This window comes from Hyla sarda, chromosome 7 (assembly GCF_029499605.1).
Source record: "Hyla sarda isolate aHylSar1 chromosome 7, aHylSar1.hap1, whole genome shotgun sequence".
NCBI classification, from domain to species: Eukaryota; Metazoa; Chordata; class Amphibia; order Anura; family Hylidae; genus Hyla; species Hyla sarda.
Genome location: NC_079195.1, coordinates 106,627,260 through 106,649,553, shown reverse-complemented (window position 1 = coordinate 106,649,553; position 22,294 = coordinate 106,627,260). Strand labels below are relative to the sequence as shown.

The 22,294-nt window shown below is 40.1% G+C and overlaps 1 protein-coding gene across 8 annotated transcripts in view; it reads left to right on the top strand.

Annotated features, from left to right (window-relative positions):
• Nucleotides 1-22,294, top strand: part of LOC130282279 (sorbin and SH3 domain-containing protein 1-like) — a 404,864-nt gene that overhangs the window by 276,429 nt on the left and 106,141 nt on the right. For 5 of the 8 annotated variants that reach the window (XM_056530335.1, XM_056530332.1, XM_056530333.1 and 2 more), the window contains 7 exons: nucleotides 3,912-4,004; nucleotides 6,525-6,638; nucleotides 11,041-11,067; nucleotides 11,155-11,267; nucleotides 14,400-14,747; nucleotides 15,402-15,540; nucleotides 18,260-18,289. In XM_056530335.1, the coding sequence (XP_056386310.1) occupies nucleotides 3,912-4,004; nucleotides 6,525-6,638; nucleotides 11,041-11,067; nucleotides 11,155-11,267; nucleotides 14,400-14,747; nucleotides 15,402-15,540; nucleotides 18,260-18,289 (864 nt within the window). The remainder of the gene's footprint in view (nucleotides 1-3,911; nucleotides 4,005-6,524; nucleotides 6,639-11,040; nucleotides 11,068-11,154; nucleotides 11,268-14,399; nucleotides 14,748-15,401; nucleotides 15,541-18,259; nucleotides 18,290-22,294) is intronic. The other 3 variants (XM_056530338.1, XM_056530339.1, XM_056530340.1) reach the window with 3 other exon arrangements.

The following is a 22,294-nucleotide window of genomic DNA, read 5'->3' as shown; positions in this document are numbered from 1 at the left end:
GTGTCTCGGAAACCACCCAGTTTAGAAGCAAATCCCCATAGCAAACCTCTTCTACTCGGTGCAGTTTCCGAGACAAGCAGAGATGTCAGCAGAGAGCACTGTTGCCAGACAGAAAACAACAACTCAACTACAGCAGCTGATAATTATTGAAAGGATTAAGATTTTTTAATAGAAGTGATTTACAAATTTGTTTAACTTTCTGGAGCCAGTTGATATAAAGAAAAAAAGTTTTTCCCTGGAATACCCTTTAAAAATTTTTTACAGGTCCCTTTAAAAATAAAAGCAATCTGATTGGTTGCTATGGGCAACTGCTCCACTCTTCCTCTGCACAGAATTTGAGCAATCTGCCCAAATATGTACACAGCTATTTTTATCTACGTATGTTAAAAAATGTTTAAAGAAAGATGTATACTCCACTAGATGCAATAAAAAGTAAACAGCAGTATAATACACAGTTGTGTAAAACATGAGCATATAATGTTATACATTATATCCGGCAGGGCCCGGCATTTCTAAAATTGGCTGAGGTTATTCTACCTGGAAAAGCCGGCAGACTGGTTCTAATAAAAGGAGTAGCATGTTTAGATGAAGGTTTTTATGCAAAGTCTTGTTTAAACAAAGTGCTACCTATCTACTAACTAGCAGACTTTTATAGTGGTATGGTATAAAGATCTGTGATAGCCTGGTGGGGGTTGTAGGGCAGTAAGGGTGTTGCGGTTCTATATAATAAAGGGCGCTGTTAACCCTTGTCACTCGTGATGCCAGGGTGAGGGGTAAAACTCTGTAGTGATGCTGGGCCTATCGCCACCCTTCCCAAGAGCGATAGGTGAGTGTAAAATAAATAGAATGTCCACAGCAGTGTTGAACTTAAAACTTGCAGGAATCTTTACTGAAGATTTTCTGTATATGCAGTAACCGTAACAGTCCAGATTACAGAGTCTTTACAAACAGCACAGCAGTGATTGACAGACGCTTAGGACCGGAAAGTTCCCTTTAGATTTTGAGGATTGTATTTGCATAGATACGCCTGATTTAGGGGTTGGATTAGGTCCGGAGATCTTGCGAATATAGCAGGGAATTGTAAGAACTATCTGTCACTAGCGCAGGCCTAAGCCGCAAGGCTTTGGGCCTAGTAATTTGTCTTGTAAGCTGCGGAGGTCCTACCTCGTCCAGAGTCAGCAACCCAAGAGAGCGACAAGATGGCGCAGCTCCCTTATATGGGCAGGGGCTGGCCATTTTGTATTGGTCCAATCAGCTGTCACTCACCGTTACAATGGATTGTGGGTGATCACATGTCCAAAACCACCAAAGGTCCTTTAGCAAAAACCATAGAGATCTGCAACCCAGTCACATGACCCGCAGGTCCTGTGACGCTAAAACAGTGAGTATTACCATATACATTTATTTAGATAGATAATATTTACAAATATTAATTGACTAAGGGCTGACTAGGGGTTAAATGAGGAAAGCAAACCCCAAGAGTCCTAGGGACTCTAACTTTGGGGACTAATCACCAAGGCACAATATGAAATACGGTGCCGGGACACCACAGATCAAGCTTGTCATTCTTCTGTTATTTGCAGTTGTCTGCTACAGAACCTATGTGTATACACTTTCTTGCCAATTTCATTCACCCATTAAGCAGAGCCATATACAGGAAACTGTACGACAGCACCGGGAATCTGATTACTGCCATATGGGCTGCATAGGACGCTGCCTCTAAGTAGACAAACTCATTTACATCTCATTGTTGGGCTGTCACCAGTAAATGGTCAGTTACTGGCAAAAAGGTATTAAGACTTATAGCAGTTTATGCACAATGACTTTGTTGGGCTGAATGTAGTCTACTAGTGACTATGTTCAGCGAGTTACATAAACATACATGCTTTTTGTCTCCTAGTGACTAAATTGGTTATGTTTTATAAACCAGCAGACACTGTTCAGTCCATTGAATTTAGTAGTCTCCACCTCCCTTTAGAGGTGTGCCATGGTATATGTCAGCAATGGTGTGCAAAAATTAGATTTGAGCCTGAAATTATAGAAAATGTAAAAGTGTTGAAAAAGAATCAAACATCTCTAATTGTATCTTTATTGGAACTCAGGAATAAATTATATCTCAAGGGATTTGATTTAATCCCCGAATAATTAACAATATATATATATATATATATATATATATATATATATATATATATATATATACACACAGTCATGGCCGTAAATGTTGGCACCCCTAAAAGCAAATGAAGTATTTCTCACAGAAAAGGATTGCTGTAACACATGTTTTGCTATACACATATTTATTCCCTTTGTGTTTATTGGTACTAAACCAAAAAAGGGAGGAAAAAAAGCTAATTGGATATAATGTCACACCAAGCTCCAAAAATGGACTGGACAAAATTATTGGCACCCTTAACCTAATATTTGGTTGCACACCCTTTGGAAAAAATAACTGAAATCAGTCGCTTCCTATAACCATCAATAAGCTTCTTACACCTCTCAGCCGGAATGGTGGACCACTCTTCCTTTGCAAACTGCTCCAGGTCTCTCTTATTGGAAGGCGCCTTTTCCCAACAGCAATTTTAAGATCTCTCCACAGGTGTTCAATGGGATTTAGATCTGGACTGATTGCTGGCCACTTCAGAACTCTCCAGCGCTTTGTTGCCATCCATTTCTTGGTGCTTTTTGACGTATGTTTGGGGTCATTGTCCGGCATGAAGACCCAAGATCTTGGATGCAAACCCAGCTTTCTGACACTGGGCTGTACAGTGCGAACCAAAATCCGTTGGTAATTCTCAGATTTCATGATGCCTTGTGCACATTCAAGGCACCCAGTGCCAGAGGCAGCAATACAACCCCAAAACATCATTGAACCTCCACCATATTTCACTGTAGGTACTGTGTTCTTTTCTTTGTAGGCCTCATTCCATTTTCGGTGAACAGTAGAATGATGTGCTTTACCAAAAAGTTCTATCTTGGTCTCATCAGTCCACAAGACTATTTCCCAGAAGGATTTTGGCTTACTCAAGTTCATTTTGGCAAAATGTAGTCTTGCTTTTTTATGTCTCTGTGTCAGCAGCGGGGTCCTCCTGGGTCTCCTGCCATAGCGTTTAATTTCATTTAAATGTCAACGGATGGTTTGCGCTGGCACTGATGCTTCTTGAGCCTGGAGGACAGCTTGAATATCTATGGAACTTGTTTGGGGCTGCTTATCCACCGTCCTGACTATCCTTCGTTGACACCTTTCATAAATTTTTCTCTTCCGTCCACACCCAGGGATATTAGCTATAGGGACATGGGTTGCAAACTTCTTGATAATGTTGCACACTGTGGACAAAGGCAAATCTAGATCTCTGGAGATGGACTTGTAACCTTGAAATTGTTGATATTTTTCCACAATTTTGGTTCTCAAGTCCTCAGAAAGTTCTCTTCTCCTCTTTCTGTTGTCCACACTTAGTGTGGCACACACAAACACAATGCTAATACTAAGTGAACTTCTCTCCTTTTTTTATCTGCTTTCTGGTGTAATTTTTATATTGCCATCACCTGTTACTTGCCCCCAGGTGAGTTTAAAGGAGCATCACATGCTTTGACAATTTTGAAAGAGGGCCAATAATTTTGTCCAGCCCATTTTTGGAGTTTGGTGTGATATTATGTCCAATTTGCTTTTTTTCCTTCCTTTTTTGGTTTAGTTCCAATACACACAAAGGGAATAAACATGTGTATAGCAAAACGTGTTACTGCAATCCTTTTCTGTGAGAAATACTTCATTTTCTTAAAAAATTTCAAGGGTACCAACATTTATGGCCATGACTGTGTGTGTGTGTATGTATATATATATATATATAATATTGTATGAATATACAGTGTTGTGTGTATGCTCAAATACAGTGTACATTTTGTGTTTACAGCAGATGACTCTCTAACTACACGTTCGTGCTCTGCTATCACAATCATTCCTGTGAAGGCAGTACAACATTTTCCTGATCTTGTGCCAACTCCAGGTAGATCTGTGAAATGAAGTAGTGTCTATTCTGCATTACTTGCTATGTTTGCTTCACATTCCAGTGACATTACATTCACATACCTGCTTGGCATTTTTCATTACTGATCATAATTTTACACTGGTTTACATTATCACTAAACAGGCCTGGTCAGAATGTTAACACCACCTTTATAGTGAATGAAGATGATTTGGCATGAATATTGAATTGATACATTTGTGAATTTTAGTTTTACCTGCATGGTTTTTATTTTTTGTATTATCTTTTGTTATTATGCTTGTAATGTGTTATGTTTGTGAAATAGCTATGCTGTAGATACTAATGCCAAATTAACTGATGAACAGAATGCATGGATTTACATGTTTTACAAGCTCTTCATAATAAGATTAAAGGGGTACTCCACCCCTAGACATCTTATCCCCTATCGAAAGGATTGGGGATAAAATGTCAGATCGTGGGGGTCCCGCCATTGGGGACCCCCGGGATCTCAGCAGCAGCATCCACCTGTTGCGGCTTCAGGCTCTCGTCCTAAAGGCTCCCGACCACGGTGACTTCATGCCCCGCCCCTCAATGCAAGTCTATGGGAGGGGCGTGACAGCGTGATGCTGTGACTGTAGCTGACTTGAAGGCTTGTTGCTGCAGTACAGACATGAGGCCTCCTCTGGACTCCAGACCCACTCTAGGACTTGACTGCACTGGACCTCAGCAAAGACTTAACTGGAAATCAAGAGCATAAGAGCGAGGGCTAGCTCTACCCAGGGCTTATATGGGGGAGACTAGGAGGGGTCCCATAGGTCACCCTTAGGTCACATGGTAACTGATACCTCACGGGGTTACACGAACATGACAACTCACATGACAACTGGTGATCACATGTTAACATTTCTTAAAGCAGTAACACTCACATACATTTTACAGTATAACACATGGCAGAAAATGCCTGACAGGACAGCAAGGGTACAGGGGCATAACTCCTGTACTGGGCCACCACAATTGCTTTTAAAACACACCCTCTTTCAGTTTTCCTTTAACATACATACTTTAGTGCAGACCAGTATCACCTAGAGATTTTACATGACCTAGAGCCCTAGAGAGCTACATCGTATTTCATGAAAACAGAAAATCCTGATCATTAAAGTAAAGTGAAAACTAATACTAAATCATAGCATGTGAACATGGAACCGAAGCTCCGGCTTTGGAACAACTTTAAAGGGAAACTCCAGTGAAAACTATAGTCTGCCGCTTGGATTATCACCGGCAATCATGATATCTAATGCCAATGCTGTCTCTTGTAGGTATCTGAGTGTCAGACAGGATCTGTCTGGGTCATTGTATAGCACAATTCCAATAATGTAATGGGCACAGCTGTAGATCTGCATGCTATTGTCACTGACACTTGTAGGGTTCTTCATGATTTCTGTAGATGCTAATGTTATCAAGCCATCTGGGGTGGTACTCTGCTTGTGACATACATGCTGCGGCCCAGGATGCAGTCTGCCTCTTCTGTGAATGTAGTTTTTTAGCAAACATCTTACAAGTTTGAATGTTCTATATCAGTGTTTCTTTGTGTTTCTGAGCCAAGTAACCCCTAGCGAAAAGAAATTACATGACAGTACCCCGAGGCTATGATTTTACAATGTGCATGCCTATTAAAAAAGAATACCATGAAGCCGGATATAGTGCCCCCTATAACCATGGCATGTACCCCCTGGGATTCATATGCCAAACTTCTGATAATGCAGTCTGGTCACACCTCCTAGGACATCACACAATGCCACTTCAGAAACATATACAATGAACTAAGTTAGAGGGCGAAAGAGGAACACCGATATAATGGGGGCTATTTTAGGGGATGATGGAAAGATGGAAATAGTTTTATGTGTCTGCTGGAATTTCTCTGTAAGTAATACTGTATACATGGAAAATACATTATAAGCATTCTTCTAAGGGATATTCCTTTTACAGGAAGCAGTGCGAGTAATAGAGAGGCAGATGTGTATGGCATTTTTCTGATTTCAATTACAGCCTATAAGAACAATGCTTACCCTAATTCACAGAATACAGACCCTGCACCTATATTCTGCCCGTAGAAAAACTTTAAGCTGTCTTAATTCTCTAGTACTGGGATGATATACTATGTAGTATAAGATTTGGTAGGGTGACATATTTTAACCTATTGCAGTATCGGGATGCAGGATACAGAGCAATAGCCAATAGCCAGGGCTATTGCTCTGTATCCTGCATCCCGATTTTATGCCTAATAAACCTAATAGCATTGGACAGCGTGTGAGGACTTTTCCTGTTTGCACTAGCTTAGGTTTGTAATTAACAAAAAACGCAATAATGTCTTTGTATTTGTCAATGTGGTTTGCATCATCACACATTGCTTTGTATGCATACATCTGAATCAGTATTTAATATGCTTTATAAGATCATCACTACTAACCTTCATCCTACATTTAACTGCACTGACAAAATACTGAGTATATTAATTTAATGAACACTTTGTTTCTATTTTAGAAGTGGATCCCTCTAAAGTATGTGCAGGAAAGGGAGCGGTGACCCTCCGAGCGGTCACACCACAAGGGGACAGCCAGAAAAGTAGATCCACATTGGATATTGAGCTTTCACCAAGTAAGTTAAAAGTCCAGTATCACCTAGATATTTTAAAATCTCTAGGTTTGTATAATATGATATCAATATACTGCATACTAGGCTGAGCATCTAAAAACAGAATGGCCCAGTACAAAAGTTTTAATTTGTGCGACATTCAAGCTGTGTAAAAGGCTACATAGCCGAAACATTGAGCTTATGGTGGAATAAAAGAACTGCAGTTTTCTGTTGTTTTAGGTTTTTTTGTTCTCTGCTCTGCTGTGACTGCTTCCTCGTATCATGTTTGGATACCTTGTTGGCAATTCAGTGAATCACTTGCAGAATGGATGGTGTTTATATTGGCTTCCTTCACCATGTAGTGCCCTATATCAGAATGGTCATATTTCTCTATAACATAACTTTAATACCTAGGGTTCTATAACAGTACCCAGTACCACGTCTCAGGAATATTAGATCTGCCCTTTCCAAGAGTTTTACATTTTGAACCTTATAGCTGTATGGATTATTAACACCTATCTGTAATGACAGCTGAAATAAGCCTTTGGCATCATCTTGTTATGTGTGGAATTGACACTTGATATATATTGACTTAAAGGGATTAAGGTCTTGAGGAGTAACTCACAACCTAATATTTTATGTATGCCTGAAGCATTTCAACACTCAAAGATATGATTGACTGAATCCATATGACTATGTCGTCATTATTATAAGTACATTTATTATATTTTCAGTTGATAGTATTTATCTACACTATATGCTGTGTTATCACTGACAAATTGGTGTCAGTAGTTGCCCCAGTTAAAAGGCCTTATACAGCGCTGGAGGTTGAGGCTGCAAGAGAGTGTGCCATGTCAGTCCTCTTAGCTCTGCCCAATGGCCAGGAGGATGAATGGTGAGGCTAAGAGGACAAGCTATTTGATAGTCCTCAAGTTGGATTTAGGGAATTTAGATATGTCTTCTAGTGCAGTCATTGGTTTAGTTCATCGGAATACATACTTGGGATTAAAAAGAATGACATACATTGTGTAGTGAATAAAGAAAATATAAGTTATTGCATTTTGTTCGTCCTGTATGTTAGAAAACCTACCCATCTGAGTAGAATATTCAGTAGAACATTTATTGAAATTGGGTTAAATCCCTGCTCATTCTGAGATTCTAACTTCAGTGGGCATTCGCACTCGGTGACTGACAGCCTTCCCTGTGAGTTTACATATAAAGATAGCGGTCAGTCACTGTTGTACCACCCACTGGAGTCTTAAGGCCAGAATTCAACCTCCTGCTCTACAACACAATGCCTGCATATAAAACTGCATAGGGACCTTTAAAGCATTGCTATAAGTTTGGTGGGGGTCTCAGAACTGAGATCCCCACTGATCATTAGACTTCTAGTTGGTTCAAGTTGCTTGCTGGGAGGGGAAGCATTGAGACCCTGACCAATGAAAAAGTTTGACATGTCTGTGTGACATGTCATATGGTTTCCTAGATTACAGTAAAGCTTTAATAAAAAAAATTATAATAATTATTTTTAAGTTGGCCCGAACCAAAAATTAATTTTGTCCTATTATGTATTAATAAAAATATTGAGGGGAAACAAATAGACAGACAGCAAATAATATAGGGGGATATTTATTGTATTTAGAGCTTTTTTTGCTTACAATTGGCCCATAAAATGTCACGTGTGCCTAAGCACTTTTTTGTGACTTTTTGCAGTACGCAAAAACCTACAGACAACCTTTTAAAGTTGCACAAAACCTTTTTTATTGTTACACAAAAAGTCGGAAACACCCCGCAAATCTAGACCAGCCTTGACTTGGCTTAAAAAACTGTCTTTGGACAGCATGTTTAAACCGGTGCTTAAAGACCAAGTACGCCCTGGTCCAATTACCGGTGTTTGAAGCATGCTCACAAGCTGAGCACGCTTCAAACCCAGTGGGCCCCAACTACACTCGGCAGCCAGGACCCATGGTGAAAGCCGGGCATTGCCAATCAGGCCAATACCCAGCATCAACCCTTTAGACGCCACGATTAAAGTTGATTGCGGCATCTGAAATGCAGGATAAATGATTCTGGCAGCTCTGCGGAGCTGATCGGGACCATGGCGGTAAAACTGCGATGTCCTGATCCACTGAGTGAACGGTGGGAGGGCCCTTACCTGCCTCCCTGCTGTCCGATCGGTCCTATGCTGCTCCAGGAAGCTTCAGCAGGCTAGAGCAGAAGAAGAGCACCAATAACACTGATCAATGCTATGCTATGGCATAGCATTGAACAGTGTATGCAATCAAAAGATTGCATGGTATAGCCCTCTATGGGGACTAAAAAAGAAAGTGTTAAAAAAAAAAGTTAGTAAAAGTGAATTAACCTCTTCCTAATAAAAGTTTGAATCCCCCTTTTTCAATTTTTCTTGTAAAATAATGTAATAAAAAATGGAAATAATCATATGTAGTACCGCCACGTGCATAAATGTTCCAACTATTTAAATAGAAGGTTAGCTAAACCGCATAGTAGATGGCGTACACATTAAAAAAATACCAAAATCCAAAATTGTGAATTTTTGGTCACTTCATATACCATAAAAAAATGAATAAAAGTGATCAAAAAGTACCAGCAAAATAAAAAATGGTACAGATAAAAAATACAGATCACAGCACAAAAAATGAGCCCTATATGCGAAAAAATAAAATAGTTATAGGGGTCAGAACATGACAGTTTCAAACATACAAATTTTGGAGCATGTAGTTATGTTTTTTAAGTAGTAAAATTAAATAAAACCTACATAAATTGGGTATCCTTGTAACTGTATGAACCTACAGAATAAAGATAAGAAAAGTGCACTTCAAAGAAATGGAAGCCCCGAAAAGGCCCCCAAAATGGGGTTTGTTTTTTTTCACCCAACAAATGTTTTTTTTCTTTTTCTGAAGACTTTGGTATAAAATAAGTGATGTCATTACAAAGGACAATTGGTGATGAAAAAAAAACAAGCCCTTATATTGTTCTATAGGTGCAAAATTGAAAGCGTCATGATTTTTAGAAGGGGAGGAGGAAAAAATGAAAGTGTAAAAAAACAAGTACAAACCTTACAAAGGGATGTACTGAAGAAAAAAATATGTACCAACACCATGGCCCAGATTTATCAAAGAATGTCTACGGTAGAGCTATTTTCCCATGTTTATTTGGGTGGTGGCTTTGACAGCTCTGCTGTGGTGGGAAAAGCTCTACCACATACACTTTTTCTAGGCACTTGTGAGGGAGGGAAGTAGACACTTTCCCGGGTCCTGAATTTGGCAGGTTAGGTGTTTTTATTTACTTTCACAGAGCTGTCTGGACATTTTTACTTGCATTTTAGATGCTACAATCAAATTTGATTGCGGTGTCATAGAGGTTAAAGCCGGTGATCGGTGATGTCTGGCATTAGAGATGGATCCTCGTGGCAGATAGCCGCCAGGACCACCCAGCCATGAACCGCGCTCAGCTCCTGAGCGCATGTTATAGAAAGGGAGTGGGACGCTGTCGTCCACAAGAGGTTACTGGTTGAATTGTGGAAGGTAGAAATTATTCTCACGCCTACTGGTAGGTGGTGTAGCTTTGCGCCTAAAAAAGTACCTTTGCGCACAAAATAGCGACTTTTGGCAAAAGTCGCAAATGATAAATACGTGACCACTGCATGGTCAGAAAGAAAAAGTTCCACGGGTAGGCAAAAAGAGTAAAACTGTCTATATCAAAAGGCGCCTAAAAGTCTCAAAATATGCTGCTTGCGCCTAAACTGCGCCTAAACTTAGACAAAAAAAATGCTCTAAAGGCAATGATAAATCCCCCCCATAATTATCACATGCCCTGCACCATTTGCTACACCACCCTTAATATATTCCCCATAGTGTATAAGCAATGTATGGTTAGTTTCTAATCAGCACGATTGAATGAATATAGCAACACCACTCCAAAAAGATGGTTGTTCTGCAAGTCGCAGTTAGTTCTGTCACGTCTCAATCCACTTGTCAGAACATCTCCCCTGCAGCTACATATAAATGAATGTAAATCCCCATCTGTAATTACTGTCACGTCAAGCACTTGAAATTCTCGGCTTATTATGGGTTTTAAAAAACTGAGGCATGTAGTTCCATACGTCTTAAGTTTACAGAGACTGATTCACATCATGTTCACAGCTTTCAGCCACTTGATTGTGTTTTTTTCCCTTTCAAACTGAAAGAGTCAGTGGACAATTCTGCCTTTATTGCTGTGAAAGAATTCTTTGTGTCCAGAAAGGTCAGAAGCAGTGAGGACATGATATGTAATGCCAGTGACTATAGCACTTGCAATCCTGGTTGGTGCTGGTAGCTGCAGCAGTCTTGTAGTTCAGGATTTCTTGTGCACCCAAGGTCCTTATATCTTTAATATATAAATTTTTTTTTTGCCTGTACAATTCCAGGTGAACTGCCGACAGAAAAAGAGCCAGGTAAGAAGACGCTAAGTCAGTGTATATTTTACTTAAAAAGTAGTGAAAGTTGGAAATATCATGCTCGGAAATTCTTCACTTGTGTAGATGACAGGCCTCCATCAGTAGCGGAGTCTAATGGGGATTCTCAGTCCTCTTCACTGGCTGCCAAAGGATTTCGGAGTGTGCGTCCTAATCTCCCATCTGAATACAAGCAGCAGGTACTACAAGCCTTTCCCTGCCTATTCTGTAATATTACATTGTTCTGTTATCATCTTCTGTTCCGCGTGGATTTTGTTCTCATTTGGCAATGTGATTAATTCTAATATTTACCATTCTTCTTTTATTGAAGGCTTATTGAACTCATTTCTGTCTAGCCCTAAATAGTTGTGCTCAGTTTTGCACAGTTCTTTATAAAAGATTTCACTTGTTCTCGGTTGGTGTTTATGATGATGATGTGATACACATTACTATGAGCACGTAAACTAATCTTTACACAATACTTTAATACTAGCTAAATATGAAATGTTAATAAGTGTGAAATTTAAGAATAGATTTAAATGAGAACTGCAGGACATACTTATATCTATCTTAGTGTCAGATAATCTGTAATTCAGACCCAGAAACACCCACTTTGGGACAGTTTTGCATAAACCACACCTTTTAGATGATAGGATTGTCCCTATTGGGACTGTTGACAAGTATGCAGACCAAATACCTACACCCTCTGTGATCATACTTAAAAAACAGTCATCCCGTTCACCCACGCTAAACCTTATACACCGGGTTATAGTGCCGGATGAACAGGAGACTGATGCGGGGTCTCATACATACATATGTACCTTCAGTCCGGCGCCTGGTCCCTCTGAAGGTTAGCTTCTTTCTTTAGTAAATTGCGCACTGGAAGCTGGCCCACCAGGTGAATTTGAATATTCATGGGCGCTGTTCATGTGAGCGCTCAGTAGGCACAAGCACTCACGTGACCAGTGCCACATGAATATTTAAATTCACCTGGCGGGCCCACTTTCAGTGCACAATTTGTTGAAGAAAGAAGCGGACCTGCAGAGGGACCGGGCGCCGGACTGAAGGTACATATGTACGCATCGGTCTCCTATTCACCCACACTATAACCCGGTTTATTGGGTTAAGTGTGGGTAAACGGGATGACCGTTTTCCTTTAACTGAATATAGATCTTCAAAGGGTTCTATAGTGATCTGTTATGTTATGTAGAACAGCACCCTTTTACCTGAGAATTCAGAAGTCAAGTGGTCACAAATGTTTAATAAAAACCTTTTACAACATTTTTTTTTCTTTTTCTTCAAAACAATCATTTCTTTAAAAAATAAGGATGATAATAAACTAAAAAGGGCTGTTTAATCTTCTTCCCAGTGTAGTACACTTAGAGACTTTATATGAGCCTAGATTTGGACTTTGTTCCTCCTGTGGGTCCATTTTGCTGGCTATCCTGACTTAGTTGAATACATTTTTACTATAGTGGTGTTATGCAAGAAAAGTAATGGATGAAGAATGGAGTGAATGGCAGACTGGGTAACTGTATTCATTTAGCACTACCACTATGCACTGAACAGAGCCAACTGCTTCTGGCCCATTTACAGAGTAGGTCTGGATATGGCAGAACTTCAGAACATCTGGTTGTCAGGGGTGCTGAACAGTTACCAATGGCCATCCATAATTTAGCCTGGAAATTTGCATGACTGAAAAGGGTAACCATTAAAAGTTAATCTCACACTTATGGTGTGTATACTATTATCAGTATTTTTATTGTTGTTTTTATTGTTGTTATTATGATCATTACTCAACATAAATTTGTGTTCATAGATTTGTGAAATTCTGGTGCAAATTGAATGCATTTTAAATCTATAGTTTGGAGTCTGAAGATAAATTAACATATTTCAGAGATTTAGGTTTCTCTTCTATAATGTCTTTATGTTGGCATGTGATCTTCTTCACCCTACGATATCCAACAAGCAACTTAACTTTCAAATCACATAAATTCAGTTTCTTAATTTATGCCTTAAAATTTCTTGTTTCCATTTGTCCTTGTGACATTCATCATTATCTGATCATGTTTTCCTTTTCTTTTTTTTTTTGTTGTCTACATACTGTATGGCCATGTAGAAATCTCTTCCTCCTCCAATCCCTCCTCCTCCCAAAGAGGAGAGCTTTGCATGGCGTCCACATACTAACACAAAATTTTCTTACCTAAAACCAGTACCTATTCTGGACGGGCTTTACCTAAGTGCTCCCAAGCCCTATACGCCGCATGTTACGGGTGCACCTCACTATTCTGCGACCTGTGTTTCTGCTTTAAATGAAGAAATCTCTGCAGGCCACTCTAACTTCCCTGCCTCTCACTCTGAAGTTGAGCACATTGATAGTAGTTCCCTGCTGCCAAACGCGTCACTACACCAGCCCAGTAAGTCAAGCGGTGCAGTCAGAAGTGTTGCTGGAATGAATTTGAGTCATGAGCCCAAAGCCGATAAAAAGGTCAGCAGTCTATATGTAGCTTGTTTATCTAACAGCACTGGCCCAGCTGCATCTGAAAATCCCACCAGCATTGCACATGATAAAACAGAGGGTGCTGAATTGGGAGCTGATGTAACTAAATCACCAGCCACAAACATTGTTTCTTCAATAATAGACACCGGAAAATCCCCACCTCCCATCCCTCCCAGACCATTCTTTGACCCTGTCCCAAGTAAAGATTCTATTAGCGATGGTGAAATAGATACTTTCTGGAGTCAATGTCCTTTACATCAAGAAATGGGACGCAGAGAGCCAGATACACAGATTCCTGCTGGCCGTGTCAACATGACTGCAAAGGATCCCTACTATACATCAAAGCCTAAACAGGTCCAAGGGGTGCAGAGAGTCCGTGGCATGGTACTTCTTTTCATATATTTATACACCTTGACTTTCCATTATTTATGATCATCACTAACAAATGTCTTGTTTTGTCTCTTTTATGTGTAGTTGAAATAGCGTTTGTCACATTTCCTGTAAACTGATACTCTCTTTTAACACGGTCCTTTACTTGTTTTGTCTGTAATTCAGCACTTTTTACTCTTCATTTTCACAACAGTCTTTATTCTTGCAAGAGAACTGGTGCATAGATACTTTTGTATTAAGTATGGTGAAAATTCTTGAAATCATTTGTATTTATTATACTTTATAACTGGTTTGCACTTGTTCTATGTGTCACAATTGTGCACTCTCTCTTCTAGCCTCTGCAGCATGGTTTTATTTGACATGTGAACGCATGTCATCTCACAGCTGCACACTTAAAGTATATCAGTTTCCGCCATGCGTAACAACACCTTATTTCCCACAGGATGGCACTTCAGTCACAGCTCAGCCTGAGGTTATAGTAGTTCCACTCATCCAGGTTAAAGTTGAAAGAGAGCAAGAATCCACTTCAAGCACTCCACCGCCACCTCTTGTACCCGCTGGCAAACTCTCAGCCTCCCCAGAACTTGTCACCTCTAACTTGGCTTTTCCGACACTTGACGATTTTATTCCCCCTCATCTGCAAAAGGGATCAAATCATAGCTCTCCCAATTTTTCTGTATCAAACAGTCTACAATCTTGCTCTCCGCCTCCTCCTTCACTGGTTCCACCGGTAACGGAGGACTCACACAGAGTCTCGGAACTTGATAACAGTGGAGCCATCTTACACACAGTAAGCTGCTGATACCTTCACTATGTACTCACAACATAAGACTTCTTTACTAGCTTACTAAATACCAGACAATTCCTGCCTTCAGCCAGAAAGCATGACTAACTATCAGCTCTGTTCTGTGATGCATGGACTCTAATTGTAACTGTTTTGTCTGTTTGACAGTAGCGTCAATGATGTCTTTCCCCTCTGTGTGTATTAGAAGTGGGGGTTATCTTACTATAAATCATACGGAAAATCATATAATGGTGTTGAAGACTCTAAACCGTTATATGGCACTGTAAATAAACAAATCATGCTCTGTGTCATGCTGTTCTGGATGTCTTCCACTCTTCGGGCGATAGCACACCTGTTTTGCATAGTTTGAGTGACTCTACAGGCGTCTAGTTGTCTCTGTCCAGCGTGACGATGCAAAGCTTATTTTTCTACTTGTCCCAATGATGCCAAGTGAAGTGATCCAGTTTCATTAGATACTGCATGTGTTTGCATGTTTACTTACTGTTAAAAAGATCCTGATTCCGCAAACTAGATTATCTAACAAAATGACCAAGCATCATTAAATGGTAGATTTCCAGGAAAATTTACTTGTTTAAGAGAAAGTAATGCTTTTTTTTTTTTTTTAATTCTGTAATAAAATAATTTTTGCTTTGTGTTTAGGAGCCCTTGGTAGATGACTTTGCTGTTCCGAGCTTAAGCAACGATAAACCTTTATCTTTTGCGCCCATCAGTAAACCTTCTGTGTATCCGTCTACTACCACTGTAAACCCAACTATAGTACTTTTGCAGCATAATAGAGGTAAGGTTAGCTAGGTAAATGGTAACCATGATGGGAACCATGATTCTATATGTCTTATGTGATGATTTTGCAACTTTAAAATACTTTTGTTGTATACACTATATAGCAATTTGAGGGGCCTTTAAAAAACTTTACCATATTGTTTACCCTGTCCCTATTTCTTGCTTAAGATGGTTCGGAAAGCTTAAGTTTAGGTATTTGGTTGCATCATAGCAGGAGGAATGAATAACCTTGAAGGTCTGTTGCATGACAGACCACAAAAGATCTCAAGATACCCCATTAACTTTAATAGGGTCCATCAAGCTTCTGGTGTCCTCATTTTGCAGGATTCTAATAGGACTAAAAAAAAAAAAACTACCTGCAGTGTTATGTATCCTGCTACTGAAACAGAAGCTGCCGTGGAGGCCCTAAATAGAGCCTCTGACGCAGATGTGAACAAAGCCTAATGTAAACATTGGGACAAGCTCTTGAAATATGTGACAGACAGAGGCTATGCCCTTTTAATGAATAAATTGTAAGATATTTCATGACATATGTGGACATATGACAATGAGCGGATTCCATTATAGCCAATGGGTGAGGGATGGCATCCATTTAACCCATCTGTTACCCATAGGTGATAATGGCGTCTATTTAAAAAACTCTTTAATACCTATTGAAAGCTGCTGACATATCTGATGCCTGTGACTGATCCTGTACCCATTGGCTAATATAGTATCAGTTTAACAGATATAACAGATATTTTTTGTCTTTGGAAATACAAAAGCACAGTCTACGGTGCCCACAATATAATATTTTTTTATATGCTAATGTATAATAGGCGGACAGAGGCCAAAAGGACCATCTTGAGACCCCCATTTGACCACTTTGGAGATATAGAGTTATATTCTATGGGCTGTAATTACTCTCCTGTAGACATGAGATTGCTTGCTAACCTTTTATTGCCCAGTCTCCACACACACTGGCCTGTGGAATGTCACAATATCTTTACACATAGTTGTTCCATCTGCATAAAATACTTTATATATCTGCTAGTACAAAGTTTTTTGTTTGTTACCAGTTCATATGAATGTTTAATTGGAAGATATAAAACTGATTTATCAGGGAACTGTACCAGGCTTTATTTAAACAGTTTCCAGTTTAGAGAGGACCGGTGACATTCCCTAAAATATTCATCTATCGTTATCCACTTCACAGACACACACACATACACACACACACACACCTTCTGTTTCAGCTATCAGTGCTGTTAGTTTTGGCACCTAATATGATACCTAGGGCTTGGATTGTTACAATGGCAGTCAACATTCAGTTCATGGGGACAGGTTCGCCACTTATTGAGAACTTAGCAGTATTGACCACCCACCCCTTGATATTCCATAGTCTGCAATGAAATCCATTGACTCAAGGGGCTGTCATCTCTCAATAGCACATGCCAGAAGTTGTGATTGGTGGGGGCCTGGCTGCTAAAACCCTACTGGTTGCTAGAATGCAGAGACAGAAGAGCTTGCTTGAGTTCTGCGACTCTACGTTTATGCTCGGCTTTCCGAGGAAAGCCAAGTCCCCCGAGGAAGGATGTAGTTAAAGTTTCATAGAGTTTCACTGTGTCTGTACATCATGTTACAAGCTGAGCACAAATAAGCGACACAGCGCTCAGGTGAGCTCTTATGTCCCTTCGTTCAAGCGAATAGTGGGGTTGTCAGTAGACAGACCCCACCAATCACAACTTCTGACATGCCTCTATGCCATGTTTAAAGTTGTTAGAAATTTCAGGTACACTTCATTGCTGACCACTTCCGGTTCTTTCTACTAGCTTTGTTTACATGGCTGCAGTAATGACATGTCCGTATACCTATGTCACCACTGCAGCTAGTCACCGGCCTCCAGTATCTTGTGTTATAAATGGCGAGGCTAGTGATTGACAGCTGTGGTGACGTGGGTATATATGGGCATATAATCACTGCAGCCATGTAAAGAAAGTTGTCAGGAATGGCGGTTCTGGAAGTAATAAGGAGTAAACTGGTGAATATACTATACCTTTTGTTTGTTATTTTATTATGTTTTATCCCTATGAGTGGTTGCATTTTTGTATTCATTGGAAAACCCCTTTAACCTCACAGTCTTCCATATGCCACAGTAGTCAGCGGGAGCCTTGGCAGATGTATTAGTTATTTGAGCTATGGTAGTTTGAGTCATTGGCTCATTTACATGTAGCAACTATTGGTATGATTCAAGGAGAAATAGCTTAATGTAGCAATTCTCATTGTGTAAACAAGGTTAACAGCAGAACGATAAATGCCAGACTGATCCGAAGTTGGGAAATGCATCATCATATGTGGACATTTTAATTTGAAGGGTATAATTGAAATACAACATGTGAATGATTTTCGGAGTAATGTCCTTGTCGTCATTATAGTGCTAAATTTCTTCTGTCACCAATTGCTTGCTTAGGAGCATTGCTGCAATGGACCATTGAATAATAGTTTGCATGGTTTCCTGGTTACCCTCTCTTATAATGTGTATGTCCACGGATTGACCTCATAGTCTCTATGTACAGTCTGCCTGTCGATTCACTCTGCCCTGCACCCTTTTCCTCTGATTGTGTCACTTGCCATTTTGATTCATTATTCACAAATATTAAGTCACATTATTGCTTAGTGCTCATATATAGCATGCATGGTAAACTTACATGTATTTCTCTGTTCTTTTTTTATCACAGAGCAGCAAAAACGGCTTAGTAGCTTGCCAGGTATGACACCGATGCCATCCACGCTTACTGTTTGCTTTGCTTCTATTTAGTAATCACAATAAGAAATATTATTCTCTATCCTTATCTGATTATTTCTGGTAAAGATTTCAGGAAGTCAGTAAGTTCATTGCATGATAAAAAGTGTGTGAAATGCATGGAAAAGCCTATAAGGCGTAAGATATCAATGCTATTCTACCAATCAAAATCTTTTTTTCTTGTATAATTAGAAAATTAAGGTTAATCTGTGGTTGCTATGGGCAACAAGAACATTTTCAGGTAATGTAGTTTGTATACTTGAGGCCCATAGTAGCCAAGCTCTCGTGAGGGCTCAGCCTGTTCAGTAAGAGTTAAAGATGTAGGTCTATGAGGCTCCTTAGAAACTCACTGAATTCTTTTATGGCTTTATAGTTCTGTAAAAAATAATTTGAGCTTTCTATATCATGTAACCCTCTAACATGAACACACCATAGTTCTGTGATTCTAGAAATATATACATATCTTTCTAAAAAGTAAGAGCCTGCCTTAGTGGTATGCGCCCAAAGTAGGGCCTGCCTTAGTTGTGTGCGCCCAAAGTAGGGCCTGCCTTAGTGGTGTGCGCCCAAAGTAGGGCCTGCCTTAGTGGTGTGCGCCCAAAGTAGGGCCTGCCTTAGTGGTGTGCGCCCAAAGTAGGGCCTGCCTTAGTGGTGTGCGCCCAAAGTAGGGCCTGCCTTAGTGGTGTGCGCCCAAAATAGGGCCTGCCTTAGTGGTGTGCTCCAGGAAAAGGGGGTCACTGTTGATGTAAGGAGCCCCCATATAACATTATCCCCCTTCCTCCTAAAAGGATAAAGTATTACCCCCTTGTCAGCACATATCACCTCCATGCTTGCAGCATAGTACTGTACTATTCTTTACACTTTTTTTGACAGCTCCCATACCTTTTAATATGGAAGGAGACAGGTTTCCTTTAATTGGTTACAGGACCAGTGGTTTAGCTGAGCCCTGGGTGAAGTGAGGGAAGAAAATCTTACCTGTGGAGAGGAGTCGGATGATACCTTGGAGGAACGTAATATCTGAGAAGGAGAGGAGGGGAGGTCTTGAGATAATACCCAGAGAGATACTGTTTACAGATCCGGATTGGGGGGGGGGGGTGATATCTCGGAAAAGAGGGTGCTATCTCTGGAGTGATAATGAAACCTGGAAGAATTAGGGAGAGATCATTCTGGGCAAAGGAGAGAAGAAGTTAAAGAGGGAGATTATCTTTAAATGATCCTGGGGGTTGTGAGATACAGTCTTAGGTAGGTTACCAAGAAGAAAGGGACAGAGGAGGAGAGTATACCATGAAGATGTACAATTCAGTATAGGAGTAGTAATTGTAAACTATAAAAAATAGAAAAACTATTAGCAAAGTTGCCTAAAGGTTTAGTACAGCATTTTATTTATCTCTATTGAAGAGCTGGAGATACATGAGTACAAGCAATTTACAAGCAAGTGTAACTCTGGCCCTTTCATAGAGGACTTTTAAGGATAGGGAATACGTGTCTGATCGTGGATGGTCCAACCGCTTCAATGATCCTTTGGATAGGGGATAAAAAGTAAAATGCTGCACTACCCCTTTCATTTTTATTTTAAGAGCACTAGGACAGCTAAGGAAAACAAGGGTATGAAGTCCTACTTAAATTAAAAGCCCCCCATTATAGATCCCAAGTCATCAGATATAATGAAGGATTGTCTAAACATAATTTCCCCAATTTAATAAAAGCATGTTTCTTATGTACGCTGGTGATTTTATTGGTTTTGTGGGTGTGGGCAGCCCTATTAATAGAAGCACTGCATTCAGTATATTGTGCATCTACAGTGTGATAAACAGCTGGAAGCTGCCCTCTACTGGTGGATAGTCTGCAACTCTCCTCATTAAACTAGTGCAGCACTGAAGAGGACACATCTTATAATTCCATTGGGAAGATATGACCATTGTTAAAAACACAGAAAGTAGAAGGTCATGTTCTGCGGAGAGAATCTTTTCATTCATTCGGACCTGGTCTGATGATGCCTCACCCTGGAATATTCTATGACTGTGGAGATGATTCTATCTAAATGTGCAGATGTCTGGAATATATCTGCGGTGTAATTGCTGCTGTCAGTAGGAGAAGATTACGGCTCATCGTAATGAGGGTTATAGTGTTGAAATAGCAGCTTCGCTGGCATCCTGCAGTACTATAATACTCACCTTCCTCCTTCTTCCCTGATTAGGAAATGTAATAATATGCTGCTAAATGAAAATGTATGTGTCCTGATAAGCTTAAGATATATAATAGATTATCTCTGTACATGGTACAAACTAATAATACCATATATTCAATTTATTTTTAGAGCAGACGTGCATCAAAATTATGATTTCCTCTTCCCCCAACTATAGGGAGTGCAGAGAAGTTTGTCCCAAGCCCAGGAGCATGCTTCCTCAATGTAGAAACATGCTTTAAATCTTCTGTGGCAAGAGTCAAAGAGGCATTACCAAGCCTTTGAAGTGCTGTGGGCTGGAAAGCCTCCACCGTCTCCCATCCCTGCCCCTGCATGATTGACAGTCAGGGCCCAGCGCTGAGCCTTGTTTCCAAATCTCATGCCTGCACTGCACATACAAACTGTGTGCAAGCAGGCGCGGCCTACACAACTCAGGGCCCCCAGACCAAATAAAGCAAGGGCCCCAGCGAGACTCCACCCCTGGCCCCACCTCTGCCCAGCCCCTATTCCCACCCAAACCACTCCTTAACCCCTACATATCAATTATAACTACATGCATTAAAATTAGTATGCGTAAATTAGTATGGAAACCTTTTTTGGAAACTGGTGCCAGAAAGTTAAACAGATTACTGAATTACTTCTATTAAAGAATCTTAATCCTTCTAGTACTTATTAGCTGCTGAATACTACAGAGGAAATTATTTTCTTTTTGGTACACAGAGCTCTCTGCTGACATCATGACCACAGTGCTCTCTGCTGACATATCTGTCCATTTTAGGAACTGTCCAGAGCAGCATATGTTTTCTATGGGGATTTTCTTCTACTCTGGACAGTTCTTAGATAGAGAGCACTGTGGTCATGATGTCAGCAGAGAGCTCTGTGTTCCAAAAAGAAAAGAATTTCCTCTGTAGTTTTCAGCAGCTAATAAGTGCTAGAAGGATTAAGATTTTTTAATAGAAGTAATTTACAAATCTGTTTAACTTTCTGGCACCAATTGATTAAAAAAAAAAAAAAAAAAGTTTCCACTGGAGTACCCCTTTAAATACTTTTTTTTTTATCTTTCCACATATGGGGCTATATGAGGGCTCATTTCTCGCGCTGTGGTCTGTAGTTTTTATCGGTACCATTTTTGTTTTGATGGGACTTTTTGATTGCTTTTTAATTTGGACTTTGTTTTGTTTTTTTTTTTTTTTTTTTACGCGTACGCCATCGACCGTGCAGTTTAGCTAAAATTTATATTTCAACAGTTTGGACATTTACACTCACGGCGGTACCATAAATGATTATTTTTATTTTTTAATACATTATTTCATTTAAAATATAAAAAAGGGGTTATTTAAACTTTTATTAGGAAGGGGCTAATTAACTTTTCTTAACTTTTTTAATGCCATGCAATCTTTTGATTTCATATACTGTTTAATGCTATGCCATAGCATGGCATTGATCAGTATTATCGGTGCTCTGCTGCTATGAGGCCTAAGCTCCTCTCCCAGGCAGCCACTGCAGTTCTCTTAAAGGGCTGCCACCACAGTGGCTGTCTGGAAGAGGAATTACAGTGACGCCCGGCTCCTACAAAGGTAATCTCCGCAATAACACAGCGGTCGTGGCGGGCCCGGGTGTTTAAAAAATAAAAAACTTTACATTTCTTGTGATTATATGTGAAAGGCGGCGGACAGCGGGAAATTTTCCCAGCCGGGCCCTCGGACCACATCCAAATGGACCGGTCGGTCGGTCCGCCCCTGTGTGCTGGTACGAAAATTGGAAACAGGGCTGGGGCTAAAAGCTGAC